The 22,262-nt window shown below is 44.2% G+C and overlaps 1 protein-coding gene across 5 annotated transcripts in view; it reads right to left on the reverse strand.

Moving 5' to 3' along the window:
* The window catches only part of COL12A1 (collagen type XII alpha 1 chain), a 296,727-nt gene that overhangs the window by 214,675 nt on the left and 59,790 nt on the right, over positions 1–22,262 (reverse strand). For 3 of the 5 annotated variants that reach the window (XM_069606261.1, XM_069606259.1, XM_069606260.1), the window contains exons 10-13: positions 21,166–21,768; positions 12,734–13,006; positions 1,407–1,679; positions 549–821 (exon numbers count right to left, since the gene is read on the reverse strand). The exons of the other annotated variants lie outside the window; for them this stretch is intronic. In XM_069606261.1, the coding sequence (XP_069462362.1) occupies positions 549–821; positions 1,407–1,679; positions 12,734–13,006; positions 21,166–21,768 (1,422 nt within the window). The remainder of the gene's footprint in view (positions 1–548; positions 822–1,406; positions 1,680–12,733; positions 13,007–21,165; positions 21,769–22,262) is intronic. 5 annotated transcript variants of the gene reach the window in all.

The following is a 22,262-nucleotide window of genomic DNA, read 5'->3' on the forward strand; positions in this document are numbered from 1 at the left end:
CATTGAAAATTACTACAGCATTAAGTACTGCTCCATGGGCAATACCGGAGGATAATGCCCCCGGAACGCCAGATAATTTCTCCCGGTATTGTCCATGGAACAGGTACATAACACTATTATCACCCTAGGGTGCTGATAGCAGTGTCTTTTCTATGAATGAACAGGACGCCTTGTGGTGTCCCATTCACTCATAAAAAACACTGTCTACAGATGACCACCATGGAGCTGGAAGATGGAGCTCCAAGTAGAGCCCCTCTTCCATTTCCATGGCGGCAGGAGGAAGGAAGATGTAGCAGCAGCAGCAGCGCCAGCGGGCCACCACAGCCATCAGGTAAGTTGGGGTGGGAGGGATGGGGAAAATGAAGTTAAGAGAAGGGAAGGTGGGGGGAAGATGGTGGGGTGGGGGAAGCAACTGCCAGGTTGCTCGGAACGTGGGCTTAGATCCCAGCAGATTGGTTGCTTCCCCCTCCGCGGGTGCAAATACTCCTTGAGATAAGGTCAACAAACCTCTGCTTTCAGCAATATCCACAGTTAAATTGGTCAATTACCTTCAAGCGTGGCTCCTTCGCCGGTGAGAGCTGTACCAGCTCCTGATGCATAAAGTGGGTTGACGGATAATGAGTAGGTGGTACCCGGATCCAACTCCTTCAGTACCGTAGTGCTGGTATCGCCTCTTACGGTCACTTCCTTTGCATCACCTCCTGCAGCCGGGGTGTAGGTCACTAGATACCGCTGTACTTTTCCAGGCGCTTTATCCCAGGCTAGCTTCAAGCTGGACGTGGTGGGGTCAGTAACTCGAAGGTTTTTGGGCTGTCCCACCACTGTGAAACAGAACACAGATGTCATACGCTTTCTAATAGGCCTTGGATCAGTGTTTCAACACCTATTCAAATGAGTCCTTTTTCTAAAATTAGGCATTTCTGTCCGCGCATTGTTAAATATGTCCATGATCATTGCTCACATGAAACTATGAAGTCTTACTTCCTAATTGACAATGGAAATTGGGTGTGTGACTAATATAACGGACACTTATATAATCATTTTGGGAAAAATAACTGTGTGGGATAAAGACTGGGGGAAGGACACTTCATGCTCCCAGGTTTCCCTTTGCGCATGCAATGATGATAAGGACATTGAGGGTGTGGAGAAAGATGATGATGCTGTTGATAGAGATGTGCTGCTATGCACCAATTCTCCATTTTGTGACTGACTGTGGGGTTTTAGGGAACTAACATGTGCTGTAATGCGCCCCCAAGCAGCACAGGACAACCACCCACCCCAAAATGCATGCAATACATAACATATCCACAGACATCTTCTGTATTCATGTATAGAGTCTGAGATTTAAGGTGTCATTGATGGACCCAGAAAGTTTACGGTCAGCAAAAATACTTGGAGCAGGTTACCTTCTTCTGTGGCGCCATTGCCGTTCAGTGCAACGCCGGGGCCAGATTGATATTCCGGGATAACAGACACTTGATATTTTGTATCCGGGGTGAGGTTATGCAGGGTGGTGACTTTCTCGTTCCCTTGCACTGTCACCTCTTTCCTCTCCCCTCCAGCCACCGGCCTGTAGGCGACCCTGTACCGTAGAACGTTGCCCGGTGCTGGAGTCCAGCCCACTTTAAAGCTGTCTGTTGTTTCATCCGTCACCCTGAGGTTCCGAGGAGCACCTCGAACTGCAAGAAATCAGACCTGCATGTTAAAGCATGTTTAAGGTTGTGTACGTTCACACATGTTGTCTGGCCAAAAGTACACTCTGGGCTATTCAAAAAGGGCCAGGCGTGCAGGCTGCGAGACGCAAAGTGCATTTCCCTGCATGCAAATCCCAGATTTTCAAAAGGAATGTGTATGCAGGTTGGCAGGAGGGCTAGGTGCAGGCCGAGACCACCTGCAGCCAGCTCCTGTTGGCATAGCGAAGAATCAAGCACATTCCTGACACCTAGGTATGCAGTGGCTGAATACCCCTGAAGTAAGCCTTCTAGCCACGGGGTCAGAGAACACATTTACAGTGACAAGCCTTACAGTTCCCACTTCAAAGGACGTTATTACATTCCCACCTCGATTTTGGTGGTGGAACTCTAAAAAAGGAATAGAAACGCCCATGCCTGAATATTTCTATTTGGGGCATGCAGTTGCTGACAGAGGTCTGACAAGACCCCAGTCATCGTTATGCATTCCACTGTGCCTGGTTTTTGATAGATGAATCAGTGCAGGCACTGATGCAGTTGAAAGCGACTCTCCTTCTGGCAAGCACCTTCGCACAGTGAATCTCTGTGCCTGCACAGAATGATTTTTGTGAATCAGTGCACCTTACAGATGTTTTGTTTCTGCACTTGTGTGTGTGTGCAGGGCACCTGCAAGTAAACATAATGTGTTCATGAATAGACCCCATGGAGTTCAAATCATTTCGCTGCTGCTCCTTGCAATGAATCTCTCTTCAAAGCAAATTAAGGCACAGGCATATTATTTGATGACTTTTTGGCCTAAGTCATAACTTTGAATAATATATCAATTATGTGCATGAGGGTAGAGTTTAAACGCTTTAGCCATTTAGAGCCCTAAGTCACTCCATACTTTCAATTCTTTTTTTTATTCTGGACAGTACTAACTTTTGAATTGACCAAGGTGAGAAAGTTTGAGGTTCAGGAGGAAATATATCTCTTGCCCATATCCATACAAAAAGCAGGCTGGATTTTCTGGGAACCAAACAGTGAACATATATTTAGTTAGGTTTAACAGCCTTATAAAGTGATGTTACTTCTCCTCCCTTCTCACCTGGGCCCAGCAGCGTGTACTTCCTTTTATTGGCAAGACTGTTGTTCACTTTATCTTTAAAGAAAGAAGGGCATTCCCAGCTTAAGATAAGAATTCTGAGTTATATACGAAAATCGTATGCCTTTAATATCCAGCAAGTCTATATAAGAAGCCGAGAGGCAAGAGGGTTTGGTTGAAAACAACAAGCGATGATACCAGCCGATCTGAAATGAGTAGGGTCAGATATATCACATATCTGTGTCCCAATCCAGCAAATCCTTTTGTTAAACTGTAACTACATGGTCTAAATTCGGATTACATAATTGAATGTATCGCAATTGCCTTTCAAAAGAACAGGCGCAATCACACAGAAATAAGACCTTTGTATCGGTTGTTGCTAGGCCTATCCAAATAGTTGTATTGTTAAAATTAATGCTTTGCAATCATGACAACATTTCTATAATCAGTAGAGTAAAACAGTTCTGCACCGTAAAGACCTATTTGGACAGCAATAATGTAACAATGTATAGAACCAGTCTCTATTACAGACATAATACAACTACAGTGCTACCTGGCAATGGTGCCACACAGTTTAGATTTTCAATTCTCTTTTCCTTATATGACTAGTTTCACTGTCTATTTTGGGAAAGCCTTTCTATTTTCGTCTACGTCAGTAACATCTAATTTGGTTTATACTAAGTGTTTACATCACCCTATCAATGCTCTCACTCTACTAGTTATTCTTTGTTTATTTTATTCACCTTAATGTCACCCACTAAAAGATGACACATAATTGGATGTGATTCTAGAACTATTCATTCTGCTAAGGACCCAGGCTTTCACTGCATACAGCAGCATGGACATCCACCCTATCCCGCGCTTCATCCCTCTGTATTTCTGTTCACATTCACCTACCGTGCCATCTACTCTTGGCGTGGCCACTCTTGGCCTCGGGGATTAGCATTCCCAGTATCACAATACTTGAATTTGTTTGGGAGGAGAAATTAAACGCATTCCCTGATAACAAAAAGCTTCCACACTTCAAGGGGTTTACTTGCGTCAATCATATGGCCACAAACTATACTTATTTGTGTGTGGGTATCTTTCTTAAAGCTGCCTACAAGTAAATACTCCTAACCCCTGCAGAACCCTTCAATTTACTCTCTACATTTGCCACATTCTGGATCCATGATCATCGATCCACACTGGCTCAATCAACATGCATCCAATCCATTGCAAACATCATCCAACTCTCTTTAATCTACCTCCCTGCTACTTGAATCCCTGTTTGGTTTATCTTTCCCCTCTTTCCCCTAAACTTGAACAGCTTGGACCAACTTTCTCTCCTGTGGAAAATCAAGCCCTGCATCCCAGAAAACCATTTCAGATCTGCTGTGCAAGCCTAAGTCTCCCAGGCCCTCTGTATGGCTGTGGCTTCTCACTTCACCACTTAAGCCTAGGCCATTATGTCCTCACTCTCCTCTTCCTCTCCCTCTACATCTCTCGCCCCCCCCCCCCTCTGGCCATTTCTCCCTCTCCTCCTTTCTCCTCTTTCTCTCTGGCAAGACCTGATGTTGTTTCTAGACACATCAGATCTATGAAAATGTTGTCCAAACAGGTGCTCACCTGCTCCTCCATAACCATCAAGGACCTCATTGACACCCTTGCTCCAGCCTTGGCCGATTCTGAAATCACTCTTTTGCCACTGGATCCTTCCCTTCTCTCCTCAAGCACTCCCTTGTGCACCCACCCTTAAAAAGTCTTCTGCTGACCCTTCTTGTCCGGAAAACTATCGCCCGATCTCTATCGCTCCTTTATTGGGCAAACTCCTGGAAAAGCCAGCCATCTCCCAGATTGCTCTCCACACTGAATCTGTGGTTGCCTCCATGACCATCAGTCTGGTTTCAGAGCAGCCAAAGGCACGGAAACTGCTCTCCTGAACAACCATGAAGATCTGCTCTCTAATCCTGATTCCAGCCTTCCTTTCGTCCTCATGCTCCTTGACCTTTCCTCTGCTTTTAACATGGTCAATCACGCCATCCTTATAAATCAACTACGTGAAAGCCTGGACATCACGGATCAGACCTTGGAGTGGTTGACCTCTTCCTCCTGAACTGGCCCTCCCAGGTCCAACTTGGGTCCTTTCTCTCCACCTCATCTCTCTCCACATGTGGTGTTCCCCAGGGTTCTAGCCTCTCACTATGGTTCTACCTTCTCCTCTAACTTTCAGTGTTATGTGGATGACATTCAGCTCTCTTTCGGGTTCCCCTCAGCCTCCTCTGATCCCTTGCGCATTTCTGTCTGTCTATTCGCAATTCAGGATTGGTGCGCCTCCAATGATCTCTGCCTTAACACCAGTATGACAGAGATCCTTCTCATTGGGAACCCTGCTCCCACTTTCCCCCTCTCACTCTGGCCAACCTTCTTGGACCCTCTTTCTTTTCCTTCCTGTGAGGCAAAAAACATTGGTGTCATCTTCGATTCCACTTTCTCCTTCACTCCTCACATCACTGACCTTGCCAAGAAGGCCCACTACCAGCTGCACCTCCTCAGAGGTATTCTTCCTTTTCTTACTTTCCCCCAGAAGCTCACTGTCTTCAGAGCCCTGGTTCTCCCTAGGCTGGACTACTGAAACAGCCTCTTTCTCAATTTCCCATCCTCTACTTTCCGCCCTCTGCATCTAATCCAGAAAGGGACTGCAAGACTTATCCTTGACCTCAAGCCCAGGGACCATATCTCTCCAGCCCTGAAATCTCTCCACTGGCTCCCACTGGCTGCAAGGATCAAGTTCAAGACCCTTTTCATCTTCAACAAGGCTTTCTGGGGCCGGAGCCTACCCTACATCCAACTCTCTCTTCCAAAATACCTTCCTTCGGGGGCCCTTCGCTCAGCTACCTCCAACTCTCTAAGGTCCTGACGCTTCTCCAGGCAGAGAGTGGAGGGAGGATCTCTCTCCTCTGCAGGTACCTCCCTCTGCAATGGCCTCCCTGCCACTCTCAAACTCAAGCCGGACCACCTGAAGTTCTGCAAGCTGCTCAAGACCTTCCTTTTTTCTCCTCTGCTTTCTCTCTCTCTCTCCCCTGCTGACCTGTCTGCTGCACTGACTGATTACTTGGCTTCCCCCAGAATCTCACTGGATACCAGGCTCCTACATGATCAGTCTCCCCTGCACTGCCTCCGGGCCTACCGTGCACTTAGGGGCTGTCACTGTAACCCCTATAGCCCCCTACCTCCATGCAGTTACCCATAGCTATGCTGCCCTGGCTGCACTCACTCAGAGCATTGTTGCCCTGATTGCACTTCCCCTACCCTTTCCCTGGCACTTCCTCCTCACCCTTCTCCCTGCACTTTTGCACTGTCACACTTGCACGATCTGAATGACACAAGGGCTAGATACATTGTTTGTCTTGTCCTCCCTCTATCTTCCCCCACTTGTCTTGTCACGCCTAGAAACACTTGTGTATAGGCACGTTATAAATGACATATCATATCATAGTCCTCTCACATCTGGATGGCGGCAATACACTTTTTGAAGGCCTTCCCGGGACTACCCTGGCCCCCCTGCGATGTGTCCTGCATGCTGCTGCATGACTCAATAAGGACTCAGCAAATTCGACCACATAACCCCGACTCCCATCGAACTGCTCTGTCTCCCGCGGCAAGCACATACTATCTTCAAATCCTGCTGCATCATCTACAAGGAAGTTTCCCTGAAGTCGCCAAGCTACTTCACTCAGCATTTCTGGAGGCCTGCAATCCACCTTCTCCCCATCAACACCATACTGGCCCGCTCATTTCTACATTTCAAGAAAGAGTTTCAAGAAAGAGCAAAGAGCCTCTGCTTTAAGGAATGGCTCCTCCCTAACACTTAGATTCACACACCTTCCCCTCCCCACCACATCTCACTTCCTGTTTCCTCCCCTGGTTGCTTGTAGATCTCTTTCTGCCAAATAGCCCTTCCCCTCCCTCCCCCGTTGTTAGCTCCCTGCTCCCTTTTATCTCTCATTCTCTCACTATGCCATTCCACCTATGTTTTGTAAAGCACGTTGTGGCTTCCAGAAGGTAGGTTTGTGCTCAACAAAGACGCTAATAATAATAATTACCTTACAACTCGATCCCTTTCCGGAAATACACCAAAAGACCAAATATAAAAAATGTATGGCATATTTGACCGAATTTAGGCTCTACGAAGATCTCGTATAGCCTATAAATTCGAACAAATATGCCATGCAAACCCATTAAAGCGAACAAGGGGAACGGGAGTCACAGGGGTCTCCCCGCATCCCTTGTTCACTATAATGGGAACAGGGTTTGCAGTGGTGTCCCTTGCTTACAGGAATAAAGTTAAAAAAGACCCAAAAAAACTGAAAGGAACCTGCAGCGCCGGTTCCAAAACACATACGTGAAGGGAACCGGTGTCGGAGGGAGTCAGGGTAGTCGGCGGCACCCAACAAGGTGTGCCGCCAAAAGGTAAGAAAGTGGGAGGAGAGGAGGAGTGTATTTCTAGACTAGGGGTTGTTTGACCCTACCGGTCAAGTGAGCTACGGACAAATACTGCAAACTTTTCAGTTTAGGTCAAACAACCCAAATTCCCCCTTTGCTACTTCCTCTGGAGATTACAGTCTCGATAGCACTGGGGGTCACACTATGGCAACTTGCAAACAAGCCTCAAAACTCAGACCACTACTGTGGAGATTTGTCTCAATGTAAAAGATTTGGAACATTACATGAGATTGACTCGTGTGTTTTATATTTAAATTAGAATTCTGATCTTAAGCAGGGAAGCCCCCCTTTTCTATTTAACAATGCATTTCTAAGGCTTAATTTTCTAGCCAGTTCTTGTAAACAAACATGTTCTAACCAGGCCATTCCCTTTCTATCCAATAGAGTTAGCTTTTTTACAACTGCAGGGAAAATAGCTGAATTAATTTTGGCAAGAGGAGAATCTGAGATACTTTCAAGCAACAGAATCTACAACCGGCGTTTTAACGGGCACAGCCTACTAGTGATGATGTGTCTGCTCAAAATGCGTGTTATACATGAAGATATTGATGACTATGGAATTATTTGCATGCAAAACGCTGATTTGCATGCCATTCTGCCCGCAAATTCTCATTCGTCAAACAGGGATTTTCGGGCAGAGTGGCACAAAAATCCCCGTTTTACACGCACATAATTCCACGAATCAGGGCCTAAATGTAGGCAGGCAACTCCATGCCCAGAAAAATGGTTCCTTTGAACCAAAATTGCTCATATAATTTCCTATGTGAAAAAACAGAGCATCCAGCAATTTAAACATTTCCGCCTACACTAACCAGTGCTCCCGTTCTTAATGTAAATATGCCATGAAAAATGATTCTTGGTAGCAACAAGTACTAACAAAGCTTATCCTAGAGTGTCCTGCAGATCAAAACACACTCCTCCTCCACTGCCCATCTGGGGAAGTCATTTCTAAATTCATATCGTCTAGCCAATGTTAAATTATCTTTTTTTCTATTAATTTAAAGACGTGCTACCATCTTAGGGAATGTTTTAACATGGCCAGAAATGTAGCACTAATCAAGCAGACTCTATTTTGTGAATTTTCCCCAAGTCTGTTTTCCCTTATTAAAAGACTCAGATAATTACTTTCAGATATTAATATTAGTATTTTAACAACATGCTTAGACCTGGAATAAGTATGTTCTCCTTGCTATGTGCTGTGTGTGCTTTCCAGAGTGTGGTAAAACGAGTTTGTATTGCCTTAATTTCTAGAGAAAAAAACTTTGTAACTCGCAGGTTTTCAACTGCCCTGAAGACAATTTGTTAAAGGCAAAAATGTGATTATTTGTATTTAAGTGCTTAGTGGAAGATCAAGAGACAGTTCAGGAATGCAGTACTTTTTTGCACTTTCGTATACCACGAACGCATCCAATTGGTAATTGGTAATTTTGAAAGGAAAGGAGATTTGTAGTCTGCTGTGAATCGAAGAACAGCGCACACTGAAATAATACTGGATGTTGTGTTGATTACATGTTTCTAATTGATATGCACCCTCGTCTTTATTTGTGAAAAGATGATATTCTCATAAAAATCTTTTAAGAAAAAAAAAGATATTAATATTCTGGACAACACAAAGACCTGCATCATGAGTTACTAGGATTGGTGGCAAAGAGTGTGAATGCCAGAAATACAGCAGGTGGTTTCACGGGAATCCGCATGTATTATATGCCTTAGTTTTACAAAAAGGGGCAATTCAGATCATTAAGTCCATTACATGGGAAGTGCGGTGAGAAGGTATTTATCAACCCCTTTCAACTGCCTGTCAAAATATTGTTCTCGTTACTGAAGTCAAGCGCTTCCCTTCAGTACAGGAAACATGTTGTCCAAACTTCAGGCGAGTTTGTAAAATGTTTACCTCCACTGTCTGCACAGAGGTAAAAACTAGAGGTAAATTATGGGGTATTTAACTTTAGAATGCAGCAGTAATAACAGCATACTGTTTTCCTGCACAATAACAGGCACAGTAACTCTGCCAGTCACAAAATCTGTTGCAGGTAAAAACAGGAGGTATGATATGATATGGCATTTATAACGCGCCTATACACAAGTGTATCACAATACCACACATTTTTACTTTTACTGCCATACCCCTAATGTGGCCCACATTTGAAAGAGGGGTGCCGACTACGCCAAACAGAAGAGACTCTTCCATGTGATGCAATCAAGGTAGCGTATGTTGTGAGAAAACAGGGGGAAAACCACTGAAAATAGGCTGCAGATGAGAAAAGGTATTCTATATGGTAGAATGTGCATTGTGTGACCATTATCAAGTAATCAATACTGCACTGACTATAGAGTCCATTAGACGTGCTGAAATTATATCCTGGGTCTATATGCTGTAAGGTAGACTTACTACATGCGGACGAGATGGCAACATTAACATTCTTTAAAAAAGAAATATTGAGCAAAAGGTGAATTTCCAGACCATTAGCAGTTCTAAGACGGTGGGAGATGTCAAGAAGAGCAGATTCAGAAAACGTGATCAGGATTATCTTCATAAATAAGTTTTGTAAGACGACGAATAGCTTTCACGCAAGACAAAAACAACCCAATCGAGAATGGAGTTGTAGCGGTGAAGAGGTGACATAAATGGGTTTACTCCAATAATCCATTTTATAGATTTAATGTGAAGGAGTTTGGGCAATACTTTCCGATGGCCGTATGTAATGTAAGGCAGATATTGTTCTGGATGGCCATGACGGCACACTCATCCCAGAAGGGGTACAATGGAAACTCTTTGGGATTTCCTGATGGCTTTGACATCAAGAGTTATCAGATAGCAATGGCATGCGTATTTTATCATCTACCATCAAATGCCAGAGAAGAACCCTAGATTCAACCATGAAGAGAGGTGAACAGAAGTTACTATGATATCATGCAGACTGTTTCTAAATCAGAAGGGGGCACAAATGATGCCGCAATGCTCCATCAATGACAATGCTTTCTGTTAACAAAATATGAATTGCCACATGAACATTCTCGCCAACCATCTGTTTTTCGGATTCTTTGCCCTCTTTAATAACAGATAATGCATTGGATTTGACCCTATGCAATCAGAGCACAGCATTTCAAATTCTGGGTAATTTGTCACCTAAGCAAAAGCTACTTCAGTCCATTCCATTCATGAACTCTATAGTGTGTATATAACGGGCAAGCACCCCATACACACTCTACCCAATCCTTATAACATTGTAGCATGCCATTATGAAAAATGGATCAGCAGAGTGCCTTAACCACTGATGCAAGGCTTAATGTTTCTCTCACAGCTTTCTCCCATAGCCAACATTGCACCAGGAAAAGGCTCACTGGAACCTTCTCCAGTGTTTATTTTTGTTTCTAACCTCTGCTTTTGCAATTTAGCCCTATTTGAATGCCATTCACAGCCGTGGGGGAGTGGACTGTAAAAAGTGATATGGTCTCTTGCCCTCGTTATGTGCCCTCGACTTCACCTCAGTGCTTAATTTGTAAGAAAATAAGTGCCAGGGTGCACATATTTTCTTTCATGGGGGAAGGGACAGTTCTCCATCTACTATTGACACCACCCACTGTTGCTCCATACAATGTCAACATATTTGAGGTTAAAGCTCCAACTCCCACTGATTCAATAAGGGTGAAATCAACATAACATGCTACTTGTGTCTTGAAATAAAATAAACGTTTAAGTGTTTCTTTAAAACACATCATCATCATCATCATTAACATTTTGCTCCAACCCTATCAGTGTCAAGTGGCGCATGTTAACCATCTAACCACAGGCAAAAGGAGCAAAAATGCTTTCCTGCTATGGTAAATTGATGGGCAAATGTAGGCAAAACCATTACTGAACTCATGACTTGCCTGTCAAACACTGCAGCAAGATCGTCTTGCATAGGTTGGCACTCATAACTGGCTCGCCTGTTCGATGCAGGTCTTTTCACTGACTTTGCCCCTGTGTTGGGGCTGTTGGCTGGTGACTGTCCTGTTGTTAACCCACACTGCTGGTTGTTACACTAGGGAATTTGCAGCAATGTCATGCAGACTGAGTGGAGCAGTGTGTGGACATGGCCAGCATCAGTGCCCTGAACTGTCCCCTTGCATCTCATTCTTTTTCATGAAAATTGATAAATAGTGCTGCCCTGCCAACCTGCGTCATCAGGTTTGTGAATAACAATGAGCCAGCCCAGGATGCAGATACCCTGGCCAGTGCACACTGTTGCTGGTGCCTATTGCTATGTTACTATGATTGAGTGAAAGTTAAAATAATAAAGTTGCCAAAACACCACAACATAATGAAGCTGGACTTAAAAATAAGTGCTGAGGCTCAGAAATGAGTGCTAGGGCTGAGCCCTGGCAAGCCCTTTTCCCCTTCAAAGTAATCACTGCTGCACCTCTTTATTGGCATGCTTTATTAAGATCACACCAAATGCATAGACTACTTCTGTTTCCGAGTGCAACCTCGCAGATTGTTGCTATTTTTTTATTTTAAATGTCCCAGCTTGATTGGTTATCTGAAAAGTACCATCTCAACGTTTACTTTAATCAAATGAGCAATCTGGTTTGCTCAGTAGATACATCCAGTATGAAGCAATGGAGGGATATCTATGTGCTCCTTGCTGGCACAGATGCAGTCCCCATTATCCATAGCGATATGCCAGTCGTATCCACTAATTGCCAGTAGGGGCAGCTGTCAATATTACAAGCCTTAAACTTCCCCAGTCCTATTGCACCATCCATGTGAATAGGCATCCCCAGAAGGTCCTCGGCCAGTCTCATCAAGAGGACACAGGGTGCCTGCCAATAAAATCACAGCTAGACCATGACTCATTCCTCTCCATCAGCATCAAGTGAGTTTTAGATTGGCTGGGCGAGCATGGAAAACTCTCATTGCTGCTTGTCTGACTGATGCAGATTCCAGTATAAACAGACCCATTATTCAGCCAGCCCAGGACACTTCTGATCACTGACTATGCATTGGCGTAAAGCTACGTGAAGTTCAATGCATGGAGAAAAAGCAACAAACAGCCTCTGGCATAACTTAAAGCAAGGCACTGGATGGTCCGGTCTTCAGATTACTGGTTTGAAAGATGACTTCTTATGGAACGTCCCCGCCAAAGTCTGGGGAAGATGGCGTCAGAAAAGGTTGCTAAGGTGCCAAACTCACTTTCCCTAAAAACCCACAAATGTAAGACACTCCTCGTCTGTGTTTTAGGTCAGTACTTGACCATGCATTATAAACACTATAGAATGTAGAACAATGGTTGTGAACACTATCCTACTTGTGTAGGATGATGCTCTTCTACTACTGTAGGGCGTCCAGACATGGGAAGGCCCAGTCAGCCATTTGTGCTCATGTACAGAGCTGCTTGTGACGCCCTGATGGCTATCCAACTAAATCAAAATGCACATCCATGGGTCAGTGAGAAGTTGCTATGCTTTCAAAGATCTGATCACTTACCTTCCAGTGTTGTTTCCTCCCCTTTCAGTGGGGGGCTCTCTCCGTCTGGGTACTCTGCCACCACGCTGACTGCATAGGTCGTTTTGGGGAATAAATTAGTAAGCACACTATTCGTCGTTGGAGCAGGTACTGAAACCACAAACTCCTCGCCACCAAGAGCTACTGTGTAGTTCACCAGGTAGGAGATAGCGTCCTCTGCGGCTGGAGACCAGGTCACCCGGAAACTGCTGGATGTTACTTCGGAAAAGGACAGGTCCCTCGGGGGCGTCAAAGCTGTGTCAGGAAACATAAAGTTAGAAGATGGACCACTATGCATCGTTCAGGTCATTCAGATAACATGACTATTAAAAACATGCGGAAAAAGAGCACTTTGAACATGTATGTGTCAGTACCAGGTCTAGCTGGCCACGAGGGGACCACCTGATGCCACATTTAGCAAGGGCTCTGCTCCCAAGAATGAAGGGATTCAGGGTTGCACTGGTGAAAGGGTGCCTTGAGAGAATGTTTTTGTAGTAGGCACATGTTGACCTAGTGCTAGTTGCACTTGTGCCTGTGTAAAGACGCCCAATGGGAGATATTACAGAAACGTTGCACAGGTGCATGTGCAATTAGCACTCAGGCAAAATAGCCCCAGTGCAACAAACATATTTTTTCAATGCTTTTTTGCTCCAGGACCAATTTTGAGTAGAGTAAACATTGCGCTGGTGCAAAAACGCATTGAAAAAATATGTTTCTTGCAGTAGAACATTTTTTCCCATAGTGATAATTGCATTTGAACTGGTGCAAAGATTCTGCAATACCACCCCATCACTTTCAGAATCCTCTGCAAAGTGGGGAAATCAGGACTTATGCCATGGGCAACGGGAGACAGCAGTCATTGCCTAGGGCCTTAAACCATAACCAGTGTTCCTGAAAACACTTTACTTCAAATGCATGTTCTGATCATTAGTTAGAGGGCATCACGCAGTACTCCTGGCCCTAACACTGCATGTTCTAACAAGGATCAAGATACGTTTAGGCTCTTCATTTGAATATGTGTGGGATGTTGATTAAGGTTCTGCATGCTTGCAAGCTTCTCCTTCATTTCACTTTAGAACCTTTCCTCCGTAGGAAGGGTCCGTTTTTCTAATCAGAACGTCAGTCGAAGTGCTAAAATTGTAGCGGCACAATCTTTTGATATGAGACACTGGTATGTGTTTTTTTCTTTAGTTATTGATTTTTAATAGTTCTCAGACAGCCTCTCAGCCTTTTGAGATCATTCTAGACATGAGGATATAGGAATAAGGTTACAAGGAACATCAAGCAGGAGACACTAATCAAAAAAGCGACGTTGGCTACATCTTTTCTGTATGCAGACTGAGATCAGTAATGCATGCATGCGAGTTATTTAGCAAATCTAGCTATGAAGGGAAGGAGCACTATATATGGGTTAAAATGTAGTATACGTATGGTGGCAGTTGGCATGGCAGTATACCTAGATGACTCAAGGAGATGCATTTTAGGTGAATTATAGGGTTACCGTTGCCTCATTCCCCTACACACTGGTCTCCCTGAAACGCAATGTATATCATTGACTACGTGTAGCCAGCCATACACAGTTGTACTCTATCTACGTCCTTGTTTTCACCCTCTGATTAGTATAGGCAGACACAGACAAGTCAAAGGGCGACATTGAGAGACACCCCCACTTAGTGACATTTTGCCTCTAAACTGAAACCACTCATTTGAACCGCATATGAGACGTTGTGATGGTGCAACCTTGTCTTCAAGTAAGACCTAATATGGTCTTGTCATATCTTAGCAAGCACTCATGAGCATCTTTCATAAACGTATCTCCTTGTCAAGCCCCAGCCTCAGCATTCTCAACCCAGGGAAGAATCTTTCTCTGTCCCCCACAGTGCACATGTTATTAGGTGGACTCTGAACAGCATGCACCAAGGTACACACCATACCACACACGCTCTCTTACATGCCATGCATTAATCGAATGGCTTTGCATTGCCGGTAATCTCCAGGAAGGCTGTGTGTAGACTCTGCCTAGCACAAAGCCCCTAAGCATAATAGAGAAGTCCAACTCATCTATGAAGGTCATGCACAACTAGGCAACAGACAGGAAACAGAAGGATGACCTTCTGGTGTCGCTGCATAAGAGGCTTCTTATTCTTCACCATAAGTTTCAAAGGCTAGTGCAGACATGAATGCCTCATTGTGGTCTGCAAATCTCCAGCTGTGCACTGAGTCACAGTGAATCACAGAGCATATGTCTACTGCTTCCCCTCTAATGTGTTCTTTAGGTCTGAAGATCACATCAGGGTACCATAATGGCTTACTGGATGCTATTCAAAAGCCAGTTGTGATTGATGGTACTCAGAAAAGGGATATATAAACGTAAGATATATATATATATATTTGATTGCTAATTAAGCAGATTATTGTTTCAGATTGGTATCAGAGTCGTGATTCATGGACCTTTATACTTGTTTTTATGAATCTATTTTGTATGTAATTTATATGTGATTTCCTATTGTGTATAATGTGTCCTTTTATCATTCAGTATGTGTTGTTATTTTGGATATTTATGTAAGGCTAACTTGGCTTAGCTAATTCATAATTTAAAAAAAGGGAAAATATTTTCTTTTTCATGGAAATTAGCCTCCTAACAATCGTCCTCGTTCTCAAAGTGATTGCTATGTATGACTTCCATTGAGAGACAATACGCACAATACCTACATCGCAACATGAACGTCGTTTGGGGGTCACCAGGTGTGGCAGCCATGACCCCTGTGTCCTTTCTTGCTACCACTGCAATCTCCCTAGCTACCCCTGTAAATTAAAATAAATATATATTTTTTAAATGAGGTTCCTGGAGTAGCAGGGCCCCCCGCAGCCGCTATGGTGCAGGGGCCTGCCACACCAGGTCTGGGGGTGCCCCAGTGCAGTCTTCACCCATATAGGTGAAGGCTGGGCTCGGGCTTGCAGCGCTAGAAGGAATCGCTCCGTAGGGGTTGGAGTTGACCGTGACATGTAAAAAATGTCACATGCCACGTTCAGCTCCATCCTCTTCTCCTCTGTCTTCCTCACGCTCATATACAGGAACCAGTATGCTCTCCTAGCTTCCTGGTTCCAGTTTGTGAGCAGCATAAAGGAGTCAAGGGTGGACTGGAGTGACGAACCAACGCAGGAAAAAAAGGTAAGCAGGCTTTAAAAAAAAGTTTGCTCTATTTTGCATGTGTGATGTGCGTGTCAGATGTAACACTTGAAACACTTGTTTATAGGCGCGTTACAAATGCCATATCATATCATGTAAGTGCTATGGGTCAGTGAGTGGTGGGTGCATGAGATGAAATGTGATAGTGTGTGTGTTTGAATGTTTGAATGTTCTCGGTGGGTAGGTGGGTGGGTGCCTGTGTAGAGAATACCGTGAGAGTAGTTGTAAGAGAAGGTGTATGAGTGGCTGGTGGGTGAATGAGTATGAATGTGAAAGTGTGTTTCAATGTTCTGGATGGGTATGTGGCAGTGTGGATAATGTAGTGTGAGTGGACGCGAGAGAAAGTGTATTGGTCAGTGAGTGGTGGGTAAATGAGTAGGAATGTCATAGTGTGTGTTTGAATGTTCTGGTTGGGTGTGTTCCTATGTGGAGACTGCAGTGCAAGTTGGTGTGAGAGGTTTATGGGTGAGTGAATGGTGGATGAGTGAATAGGAATATGTGTGTGAGTGTATGTAAATGTTCTGGTTGGGTGGGTGGGTGCCAGTGTGAGTCTATGTCAGTGAAGGTATACTTGTGAGTGACTGGTGGGTGAATGGGTACGAATGTGATTGTGTGTGTGAATGTTCTGGGTGGGTGGGAGCATGCCTGTTTGGTGAATGCAGTGTGCAGGAATGTGAGAGATGTATGGGTGGGTGAAAGGGGATGTGTGCATGCGCACGTGTGTGTGCATGTGTGTGTGTGTGTGTGTGTGTGTGTGTGTGTGTGTGTGTGTGTGTGTGCACGTACGTGCGTGCATGCGTATGTAAGGCCTTGGGAGACTGGGGATCGCAGGATCATTGTTGACCCATCCTTAATTGACTTTGCATGGTGTACTGGTATTTTTGGGCAAAGCCAAGTTCATGTGTGTCATTACCTAGCTAGACTGGCATTTTGGTACAGCCAGTCTGGCATTGCCTACTATGGCATGACATGTATCACTCGACATCTTTGATAAAACAAGCATGATAAGTAGTATTACGTCGCTAGACTGACATTTTGGTGTAGCTGCCTGTATATTTCTTGCTGTAGCATGACTTTTTATGAACTGATCCTGTATGATGAAGCAAGGATGATATGCGTTCTTATGGGTCTAGACTGGCTTACACGGGAAACAGTTTGGACATGTTTTCTTATTGTGAAATGTCACTTTTAATGGCCAAATCAATGGGTGTATTTTCTTACATAAGAGTACTGGCATATATTGGCATAGCCAGCTTTGTGCCTAGTGTCACTAATCAAGCTATAAATAAATCTCAATGCGAACATGTGTATGTTCTTATCTGGGAATACTAATGTTGGTGGAGCCATCATGGAAATGTATGGGCACAACCAGCATGAACATTTATTTTACACTAGCACATATTGAAGGGACCGGCATGACAATGCATTGGGAAATGCGCTTGTGCACGTTTGGTGACTTGCATTTATTGTACTTTTTTCCATGAGTTACCCTACACCCATCAAAACCGATTGCAAACTGCCTGGCCTTCTACCCAAATGTCACAGGAAGTGGGCTGTGTAATGAACTATTTTAACCCTTTATTCAAAAACAATTCTCAGGGGAGAGGGAAGAATACCCTTGACCCCCCCCAACCCATTTTCATTAGTTCAGGCCCCCTCGCAGTGCTTGGCCGCAACTGCATATTTGTGGCAAATATTTACACCCACCAATAAAACAACTCACCAGTCTGGTGGCTGGTATATTTTGGAACCAGGTACCACCCCCTTCTTTATATGCAGGTGAAACATTTAGGCTTTGATTAAAAAACATATTTACTTCTTTCACTCGGAGTAGTGCATTCCCCTGCAGCTGCATATCATCATGGACATTGCACACACGTGGTGGTCCGGGCCGGCCTGTGGTGCAGCGTGCCCTGTGCTTTGTTAAGGAGTTTGGGGGGAGGGGTGCCTCAGCATGGCTCCCAAGGGGTGGGAGGGGTTTTACGCTATGCCACAGATTGGGCTCTGCTAACCTTCAACAAATTCAAGTGTGATGTGAATGGCTGAGAAGGGTCGTAAACTCAACCAGGAAACCAGGACCCTGCTCTGGTGCAACACTGTTTAAGAAAATAAGCTTTGGACACAGATTCTCAGACGTGAGAGAGCCTTCCCAATCAAACTCCTTCTTGGAAAGGGCTTTGTGGAAGCTTTATTCACAGGCAGGTCCTGGAGGGGTCATTGAATAACGCATCTCCCACTTAGAGCTCAGAAAATCATAGATTCATTGAGCCCCACACTTGAGACAATTGCACCCCTCCCCACACCTCACCCCGTTAAGAAAGAGAGAAGAAAAGTCATATATCAAAGGCTAGGACATTAAGGTGTTATGCTTGGCCCTGGGTTGTGGGGGACAACGTGTGGTTGCTTGTCACATAACTTAAAGATAAATGCACACAGAGACATATGGCCTCAGCTTACACCCGCACAACAGGTTTCTTCTATTGTAGCGGTGGCTGACTCATAGATACATTTATAACCAAGGAATTTTGTTGATACTAAATCCTGGTCAATGATTTAATTTTCAAGCCTTGCTCGTGTAGCATTTTGCACCTCGGTAAACAGACAGCGCACCCCTCCCCAGGTCACTGCTTTTTTGGCTTGTTTAACACATCAATGTCACAGGTAACGAGTACTTCTGTATCCATTCATCTATAGATGTGTCATACACTAACTGTAGCCTGTGTTTGAGATTTCAGCTAGCCTTTTACAAGTACTGCATTATGTATGTTTTACATATAGGCTCCACATCATATCTGGATAATGATATTCCCCAAATATGTGATCGTGGACAAATCTCGCCTCCCTTTGTGCCTCAGTCCTTACAGCTGGTTGAAGTGAGAGTGCCTGTAAACATGGGTGTTAGACGCATCTGAAGGTCGTATGTCATCACTTCCTGTGTTGTCACTTGGGGCGGGTCAAATGACATCACATCAGGTGATGTCATCAGAGTTCAAGGGCCATGTGATTTCACTTCTGCTATCCCTGGCATTTTGGTGAAATGACGTCCCTGCATTGCAACTAAGTTGTTCACTGCTGTGACATGAGTGTGACATGACTGCAACAAAACGTTTACCGCCACACCCCAGAAGTACCAGTGCTGAGTTCAGCAGCAGGTATTCCACTGTGGAGCCCCCACTGGTGAGCACAGAGTTTACTCCACTAACAAATACAATAAAACGGCTTTACTCAGAAGGTTACTCCATGATTTGATCAAGTAGCAATAATGGTAGCAGGGTCAGTATCTTGCATAGACCAGTGTAAAACAATGTAGTACTGGCACGCAAACAAGGCTACAAATATGCTGCAAAAGTTTGGAACTAAGAATCAAAAAAGGTCCCTAGCACTATAAGAACAGAACACATACAGCCACTGATGGATGCCTTGATTGTCTAGCAGTGAAAAATGAGCGTTATTTAAGGTACTTTGTACAGAGGTTTATGGGGATACCTGTGTATGAGATTCAAACAATGTTGCACTTTTCTAAGATACCTTAACTTCTGAAATGCACCAATCACCATATTCCCAATTGTGAGCTATGCATTTCGTGAGTGTCGGGCACTAGTACTAACAATACCCTCCTCGGTCCCCTTGCAAAGCATAAGGTGGAGCGCATCAGAATTTGCAATGCAACCTTACACGTTTGCTCCTTTTGTTACACTTGTTTAGCACTGTGGGCACTTCAACTCCCCACCTCAAAGAAAATGTGGCTTACATTGACATCTCCTTCATTCAGATGCCCCTCCCCCACTAACCCCACAGCCCGTCAGTACTTCGGTTCATTTTCATGGGAGAAAGTCATTCAATACCATTGCTGAAAATGAGGAAGTCACCACATTTCAAATATAACATAGTCAGGATTATCTATAATTCAGGAAGTGGCTAAAAACCAATCTATTCAGCCAAGCATTCTCCTATAACAGGGCGCTGCAACATGTGGCTCTCCAGATGTGTTGGACTACAACTCCCATCATCCCGAACTAGCATAGTCAATAGCCAGACAGCATGGGAATTTTAGTCCGAAATATCTAGAGGGCCAAAGGTTGCAGACCCCTGTACAATAATGGCTGAGCACCCTCACGCTACAGCACTTGAATACCGTCTATGTTAGCATTGTCATGCAGAGAAATGGTGTCAAACCATGATCAACAAAAAAGGTTACCAGCTAATTCATTTAATATTCCATACAGTGCCCCTGCCTGTTTGTCTGCCACATAGATTGGACAGCCGATACCAAACAGATGTTTAAATATGTTATGGGCTTAATGGCAACGTCTGATATTGTTGTACAAAATTGAATGTGGCTCCTGCAGCAGCCATTTTAAGCTAGGCCATGTACTGCCAATTGCATGGACACTTTGTCTTGTAAAATAGCTTACACATTCTGGTCAGGCCTGCCTTCAGAGAGCTGAACTGATTCCTCACCTTTTAGTAAGCTTCGTTTTTTTTTAATCAAAATGCTACAGGGCCTTGCAAAATTGTTGAAGTATAGTTTTAAAGTGTTTGTGTTTTCAACTGGTTACTGGCGGAGATACTTTAAAATGACTATTGTCTGTGCCTGTCCTACCCCAATGTTCACATTTGTGAGTTAATAAAAGAAGGCTGGTCGTGCAGATCAATCTTGATTACGCCTTTAAGTTGAAGTGGGGGAGTAGGGGTGGCAGGCGGGGAGAATAGTCTGCCGTGGGATCATCTCATTCAGGTTTGTATAGACTGTCTAAAACAGGGTTTGGGAAAATAAAACCAGCAAGAATAGAAGATGTGCTATGTCATAAACTATGCAGATGGGCACATGACAGAGATGAAGGTATTTAACAATCTACTCTTTCACTAGTCAATTATAAACTGAAGTTCATTTCCAGTCTAAGAACTCATCTTGAACATTTGAAAAAATATGCAGCTTCCCTGATAGTTTACCTACACCATAACAGTATCGCTTTGAAGACCAGTCAGCCTAGCAACGGAACTGCATTGCAATGTAAACAGTCTTGTTCTGAATATGTAGATCCCTTCTGTTCATGAAATGGAAACTGTCTCTGGCCTGGAATGCCTTGCAACCCTTTTATTCCTAGGCTACATAACTTTATCCAGACACACATATTGTTTAATTTAAACAAAAAAGTTACATGTATACAAAACTCCGGGCATTAAATTAGATCACTTTTTCTATAAATATACATATACCTACATTTCTGTTTTATAGTTTTCAATTCCTGTTCAATCCTGAGGCAGATAGATTGTGTGAGCTCAAATGAAATCCTTTGAAAGGCATCAAAGTCTTCCACAGTGTACACGTGGGTTGTTGTTGGGGGAGTCGCAATGGCTTCTAGCTCAGAGCGCACAGCATCCTTCACGCCTACGGCAAATATTTCCACATCTGAGTTCCTAAGCTTCAGCGCTGGGTCTTTGAAGGCATCGGAGGACTTTCCATCAGTAATCAGAATCATGACCCTTGGTACGTTTGGTCTGGCACCCCGGCTTTCGATGAGAACCTTCTCTCTGACGTAGGTCATGGCTTTCCCAGTGTTCGTAGAGCCTCCTCTATATGGGAAGGTATTAACAGCCTTCAGGATGTCGTCGATGCTGTCGTACTTGTTCAGCGTGAATTCTGTGTAGGGGTCCCTGCTGTACTGGACCAAGCTGATCTGTACTCTTTCAGGAGACACGTCGAAGCTCTTCACTAACACTTCTAAGAAGGACCTCACTTTGGCAAAATTGGCGATGCCAATGCTGTAAGAACCGTCGACAAGCAGAACAACATCAGCCTTGATGTCCTGTCCACCAGAGCACTCTGTTGAAAAGAAACAATAAGTATTATATGAATGGGCAAGATAAGCCACAGAGTAGGCTTCTACTACAACATCAGCGATCTGGAATCACATTGGCCATTTACAGTGGGAGATGTGTCAAGTTTGGCCATGTATCCTCCCTTTTCAACCAGAAAATGCATGGGACCCTTATAAATTACTCAATCTCGCCCAGAAGGGTGGGACTGTACCCACCCTCATGGGGGGGTAGTGCTTAGGCACACAATGGGAAAGGTGCAAGTGAAATGGCCTCTCTTCTTGGGTATAACTAGAATCGGACTAGCACACCAACAGAGAATCCGGTCAGGGTGCTGGTCACAACATACAATAAACAAGGCTACAGAGTATACAGCAGCTACAGCGCTACATTACACAACAGAGCTCGAGATTTTGGAGGCTGTCTAATGGCCATAGCTTCCATCTCTAAAAACACAAATCTATCCAACTTAGATCTCATTAACATGAAATTTATCGGAAA

This window comes from Ambystoma mexicanum, chromosome 4p (assembly GCF_040938575.1).
Source record: "Ambystoma mexicanum isolate Mex_15411 chromosome 4p, UKY_AmexF1_1, whole genome shotgun sequence".
NCBI classification, from domain to species: Eukaryota; Metazoa; Chordata; class Amphibia; order Caudata; family Ambystomatidae; genus Ambystoma; species Ambystoma mexicanum.